At 39.9% G+C, this 6982-nt stretch overlaps 1 protein-coding gene across 1 annotated transcript in view; it reads right to left on the bottom strand.

The window, feature by feature from the left end:
- Nucleotides 1-2479: 2479 nt before the first annotated feature.
- The window catches only part of slco1d1 (solute carrier organic anion transporter family, member 1D1), a 34880-nt gene continuing 30377 nt past the window's right edge, over nucleotides 2480-6982 (bottom strand). The window contains exon 15 of the mRNA XM_022671351.2: nucleotides 2480-6622. Coding sequence (XP_022527072.2) covers nucleotides 6403-6622 — 220 coding nt within the window. The 3' untranslated portion in view covers nucleotides 2480-6402. The remainder of the gene's footprint in view (nucleotides 6623-6982) is intronic.

Below are 6982 nucleotides of genomic sequence, written 5' to 3'. Positions count from 1 at the left end.
ATTGCGTTTTTGCCCAGTTTTGTTCCAGGAGCGCTCCTGGTGCTGATCCAAGGGAATGTGCTATTAACATTGCTAGCAGCCCGTGGGGCAGCCCAAGCCAAGCCGCTTTGGGAGCCAGGAGAGAGAGCCGTGCTGCAGGGATTAGGACTTCGCCACTGCCACATTCCTGCACACCACCAAAGCTGGAGACTTTACACAAGACTCTATTCACTTAACCCTTCAACCCTTCAGACCTTTACAGACCAGTCTGATTTCTGCTGCTCACTTCTGTAACTTAATAACCACTCAGTCATTTTGAACTGAGTGATAAGCAAAGAAGCAAGCAAGAAAATGAAATAGCAGGCAAAACAGCATAACAGAGGAAAATACACATGGAGAAATACAAGTTAATTAATTTCCATCTCAGCCACGTTTGTTACAGATAATAAGTCCGAACCCAGGACTGATTCTGAGTTCATTTGTTCAAGCATGGAATTTTTTCCTTCTGCTGATTTGTTTTAACACACAAAAACTGTCACACCTTTTACTTTTTTGGTCCCTCCTACTCCTGTCCTCTGTTCTTGTCACAGTTTTAGCCCATGTCTGTCTTGTGTTTCTCCCTCATTTGGTCTCTTGTCCTCCTGCCCCTCGGTTTTCCTGTCATGTGTTCCCAGCCATGTGCTTTTGTTGTGTTTTTGTACCTGTCTCCACCCTAGCTCCGCCCCAGCCCTGCCCTAGCAATTAGTGTTCTCACCTGTGTCTTGTCTGTAACCCCACCCCCTCGTCATCCAAGCCCAGGTGTTTCTCACATTCCTCGTGTATTTAAGCCCCTCTGTTTGAATGTGCAGGGTCGAGTCTTTTGTATCCTTGTCTTCCGTGCATTCTAGTTTTGTGTTCTGTGGTCTTTGAATCCAGGTCTGTTGTTTTGTTATCTTAGTAAGTTTACCAAGTTTGTTAATTTTGTGTTCCTAGTGTCATTATAGTTATTCTGTGTTTTATTTATTTAGTTACAACTAGTTTTGTTCATAGTTTTCTTAGTTCTGAGTTTTTTGCGTTACCCTCGTCTTGTTTACTATTTTGATTTATCTTGTTTTTAATAAATATATATTACAATATTCTGCACTTACGTCCATCCCCTCATCATATGTGACAGTTTGGTCTTGTCTCTGCCTTAGCTCCGCCGTGTCATCTGTAATCCCGCCTGTCTCATTTGTAACCCCGCCCCCTCGTTACTTCTCCAGGTGTCCCTTGTCTGTGCCTGTGCATAAATTCCCCATGTGCTCCTTTGTTCTCTGTTGTGCTTTGTGTTGTGCTTTGACCCTGTGTCCTTGTGTGAGCTTTAGAAATTTTGTGTTAGTTCAGTTTCTGTTTTGTTTTCTTTCCTTAATGTTTCTTTGCTTGCTTATTTTGCTTGTTTGTTTATTAGTCTTATTGTTCATCATTTGTTTTATAGTCTTTCTTTCTGTACCCTTTGTTTTATTATCCTAGTGTTTTTTTCTGTTTATATTTCAAGTTATGGAAAATAAACTAGACTTGCTTTTCTGTATTGCCTCCAATTTGTTACAAAAACTCCTTCCAAACTGTGGTGTCACACTGTAATCATTGTATGTCTTGTTTTTTTCTGTTTCTGTCCTGCTTTCCAGTCTTTTTTTTTCCCTTGCCATCTGCTCCTTAGCAGACGGCTCTGTTTTTTCTTTTCTGTCTTGTCTCCTCCCTTGTCTCCGCCCTAGCCCCACCCAGAGATTAGCGTTCTGTCTTGTTTGTTACCCCACCAACTCGATTTCTTTCCCAGTTGTTTCCTGTTTCCCAGTTTGTATGTATACTCCATGTCTCCATATCAATTTACTGTACAGTATATATTACTGTCCCATAACTTTTGGCATGTCAATATACAGTATATTTGCATATTTGATCCCTAGACTGATTATAGAACTATTAATGTAATGTTATTGCATTGTTAACTACTTCAAAGTCTACTTCAAGCATTTTACATACAGAAGCAATGAACTGAACCCTGGTCTCTTAATGTTGGCCCCTTGGCTGAAAACAGGCAACCCATCTCAAAAACATAACATTACGTTGCCACAGGAATATAGCAGTGAAGGATGTGGACTGTAGACAGTGTGACATATGGTTGTAGACAGCGCCATCTGTTGATCACATCAGAATAATGCAGTTTTTGCATCACTTTTGACACATCATAATATTTCTTTTTTTCTCTGTGGGATTTAATAGCAGTTTTATGATTAGGTACTTATGAACATGAAATGAAAGATCAAAAAAAAATATTCTATAAAACTGCAGTTACTGCAGTCTACATTACAATCATACAATGATTATATACAGGTTTACATGTAGCAATCAATACAATCTCATTACAATCACAGACAAACAGTACAATGCAATACAAAGTGAAAAGTCAGTTATGAAAAATGACCACAGTGAATATCTTGCCATTGTGAATATTAATGACCTGAGAATTATTACTCTTTAACCCGCCTTTTAAATTTAGAAAAGAAAACAAATCCAGTGTTAATCCTTATTATTTTTTTATCCTATATAATAATACTATATGACCCAATATCTGTTATGTCGGGGGCGGTTGCAAACAAATTAAATGATTCAATAAAGGTTTCCAGCTTCAAATATAATAAATACCTTTCTTGTATTTAAAGCTAGTAAATTTGACCTGCAACATAACAGGAGGGTTAAATCAAACACTGTTGAAGAAAGTGCTAGAAATGACCTCACACTACTTACTGTATGTAACAATATATTTATATACTTATTCTAATGTGTGCTGTGTTCTAAGGCTGGTGGTTATTTTACATCACAGTTTCTTTGGTATACAATCTTTTGGCACAGAATTCATTTGATTCTAAGTTTAGACATTTTTGGTAAACATTGTGCTGACCTAATACTGTGTATCATCACTGCCCAGTGATGATAAGACTTAAGGCTGATTTTCAGTTTACTACATAATTTGAACGCACAAACTGTCTCTTACACTGTGCCATAATGTCTTGATAAATGGACAAATAGAAATCTCCAAAATTACATGAAAAAAACTCAGTTTACATTGACTTCCACTGAAAGTTAAGATGGTTTTATCTCTGTTTTATCTGCCGTTTTCAATGTTTTACCCATAGACTGTAAATAGCTGGACAGAGCATCGTCTCTCAAAAGTGAAGCCGCCACAGGTCGGGCGCCCCCTGCTGTTCAGTTTCAGAAAGCTGTGTAACTCCACCCATTACCATAGGTTTCAATGGCAAAACAGACAACTTTCAATCACGTTTTTTTCCAATATACTGTAATTCTACCTTCTTTATTTAAATGTAACAGCTAGTGTAACCTCTGCTTCTACTGTCAAATTTTTAAATCCCCACAGAATTAGTTTTTTAGAAGGTTATTCAGCTCTATTCAAAACAGGTGTGGTTATTGTAAAAGGGCTGGATATGGGCGGGACCAATAACAGAACGTCAGCTCCGCTCTGCCCCGCTCTGCAGTCTGTGAACGCAAGGCAGCCCTCGGGGGCGGGGTTATTTAAATGAGTAGGCTGTCTCTCCACAGCCTTTCTCCCTCCTCTGGTCTCTACAGCGCAGAATCGGGTGTCAGGATCGGCGGAAGATTTTGGCTTCATTTTCATTGAATGAATGGGAACGGCGACACGGCGTCCATCTTTTTTTACAGTCTCTGGTTTTACCCAAAGGTCTCTTATTGGTGTAGTGTGGTGGGTTAGCCTTGCAGGGGAATTGAACCCTGAGACAGAGTAAAGGCTGTGTTGCTGCCCAAAGCATTACACCAGCCAAGTGCATAATTAATTAATGAAACATTTATAATGACTTTTGTGCAATGCATTTAACAGTCTGCATTTAACAGCTTTTAGTGTGAATGCTGGAAAATCTGTTGCATGACTGACTATATATACAGATTCAGAAAAAATCTGTATATATATAGTAATCCTAAAGAAGTGAGATGTAAATGAATTGCTGAAATTCACTAACCCAACCAGAATCCAGGCACTGAAAATTGTATGCTTCACTTAGATAGCCAAAATCAACCCTGTTCAGTCCAAATATTCGACTCACTTCTGGGCCAAAGACTGGATGCGCCAACACCCTGTTTGCTGAGTATAATATGGGAATTGGCCCAAGTTGCTTTTACCAACTCTCTGTTGCTGAGTATGACCCACATTTGATATACTGACTCACTCTCAAACTCCCCGACAAAGGTTGCCAGAAACCTGGATGTTATGATTGAAGACCATGTTGAATCAATTGCTCGGTCCTGTTGTTTGCACTTAACAACATCAGACAGATTTGATCGTTTCTTTTGCAACAGACCTCCCAACTCCTGGTACAAGCATTGGTCATCTCACACCTCGGCTACTGCAGTGCAATGCTAACTTGCAATGCTAACGTGCCTCCTGGCCTGTGTAGTAAAGCCACTACAGCTGGTTCAGAATCCAGCAGCATGCCTGGTCTTCCACCAGCCAAAACAGGCACATGTGACTCTACTGCTTGTTATGTTCACTGTCTCCTACCTGCACTCACTCCTAAAGGCTTTTGTTCCCTCTCAGCTACTGCGCTCCTCCAGTAAATGTTGCCTCGCTTTGCCAAACATTCACATAAAGCAATCTAGAATGTTTTTATAAAGAGTTCCACAATGATGGAACAAACTACCTTCCACTACCAGATCAGGAGAATCTCTCACTATCTTTAATAAACTCCTGAAGACAGAGCTCTTCAAAGAGCACTTACTCTCCTAACACCTCTAACTAACTACCTTCTACTACCAGATCAGGAGCATCTCTTGCTATCTTTAATAAACTCCTGAAGACAGAGCTCTTCAAAGAGCACTCACTCTCTTAACTACTTCTAACCTCTTTTCCTTCTTCCCCTCCTTTCCTCCTCTATTTACCCTTTGGCCTCCTTTAGGACCTGTCAAAAAATATTTTTGTCTTGAACCTCTATGTCCTCTATTGCTAAATGTACATAATTTTTTGTAAGTCGGTTGGATAAAAGCGTCCCCTAAATGCTATGTAATGTAATGTAATGTAACATTTGCATGGCATATGCCAAGGCTGTCACGCCCTCGCTATGTTTCCCTATGTTTTTCCCGTTTCCTAGTGTGTTTCTCCAGTAGTTTTCCGTCACGTGTGTCTAATTTGTAGCTCCGCCCCTTCCCCAGGTGTTCAGTGTTTCATGTTACTATATATAGTGCTCTTTAGTCCATGTTTATCTGTCGGTCTTTGCACCTTCCTACGTTGTCTGTCTCGTCATGCCTTTGCCTATTTCCACATCACGTTATTGCTTATCTCTTGTTACGTTTGTTTCCTGTTTGTTTCTTTGTTAGTTTACCCTGTATATATCCCTAGCTCTGTTTAGTTCTAGTTTGGTTTTGTTATCCTCCCTGTCTGTTTATATTATTATTATTATCATCATCTCTTGTTTGTTTAGGTTTATGTTCTTTGTTATTTGTTTGTTTGGTATTTATTTATTTATTAAAGTTGTCTTTACCTGCATTTACGTCCGCCTCTGTCTGGTCCCGCGTTACAGAATACCTCGCCCCAATGCAGACGGCGGACATCGAGGCTCTTAAAAACGCAGTTAGTGACCAGAATAAGACGCTACTACAATAAGAGCTCATCAATTAGTTCATTAGTTGGATCAGATGTGCTATAAATATTATGAACTCAAAAAACCTGCAGTTCAATAGAACTCTAGAAAGGCCAATTTAGTCGTAGCCTACATGTATTATACTTTGGCGTGCAAGGCCCGGCGGACCAATCACAGCTGCAGCGTTACATTATTCGTCGAGGTACAGCATATGCTATGGCGTAGGGTGCGTGGCGACTCGTAGGCTATGGCATAGGTTCAACACAGAAGTATACAAAAGTGGGCGTGTTCTGGCTCATGATGTCAGTGCACACCTTTTATAGCACATATTGTGTATTCTCCATATAACTGCATGCATTAAACCATGACCCCATACCGACCGATAGACATAGAGATATGTTAACCTAATTTCCAAAAATACTATATTCGTAAGCCATCTTAACTATTAGTGGATAAAATTTTATTCTGTATCCTAATTCTGGGTCATTTATATTCTATTTACATTAATTACATTATTCATTACGACATTTGGACACAGTGTAAATAATTCAGATTCAAATTATGTAGAAAGTGTGGATTCAAAGTTTTTGAGTGACAGAATGAAAAAATGCTGATACTTCCGTCCAGTAACTGAAAAAGGATGCTTTTAACCGTGTGTAACATGCAGCTCCAGGACTGCATAGAAAACTATAAAACTACATTCAGCTCAGAAACCCATTCATCTCTGTACAGGTTCAGATTAATATACAGTATGACTGACTGTGGCCTAAATAACGGGTCTGTTTTTTTGGTGCAGATGGTGAATTCAGATAGTGGTCTCTTTATCCAGGTCCTCCTTGCACTTGATGATGGCGGTAGGGCCGTTTTTGTCACCGTTGACGGTGCCCTTTCCCTCCTGCTCGGCTTCTTTGGCCTGTTTCTCCACGGTCTGCTGTTTGTGGCGGTGAGACAGTCTGTTGTAGACCAGCCCGCACAGCAGATACGAGAGAGTGTACAGACCGTAGATCAGACCCAGAAACGTAGCTCTGCAGGACAGGAGGAGCACAAATTTAAATAGAGACACTAGCATGAATCATAACTACAGATTTCTTACATTATACATGAATACTGAAGTTAGCCACACTATTAAGGAATACATAAAGAATCATGTAGTAACTAAAAAGTGTTAAACAAGCCAAAATACTCTGTGAAGTGGCTCTTATCTGCTGTTAACTTGAGGTTTCTATGGCTGGTAACTCTGATGAACTGATGATCCTGTGCAACAGAGGTGACTCTTGGTGTTCCTTTTCTAGCACAGTCCTGATGAGAGCCAGTTCCATCAATGCATTGTTGATGGTCTTTGTGACTGCACTTGGGGATACTTCAATGATTGACTGAGCTTCATT

Source organism: Astyanax mexicanus, chromosome 2 (genome assembly GCF_023375975.1).
Source record: "Astyanax mexicanus isolate ESR-SI-001 chromosome 2, AstMex3_surface, whole genome shotgun sequence".
NCBI classification, from domain to species: domain Eukaryota; kingdom Metazoa; phylum Chordata; class Actinopteri; order Characiformes; family Acestrorhamphidae; genus Astyanax; species Astyanax mexicanus.
Note: the sequence above shows the minus strand (reverse complement) of the source record. Positions and strands in the feature narration are given on the sequence as shown.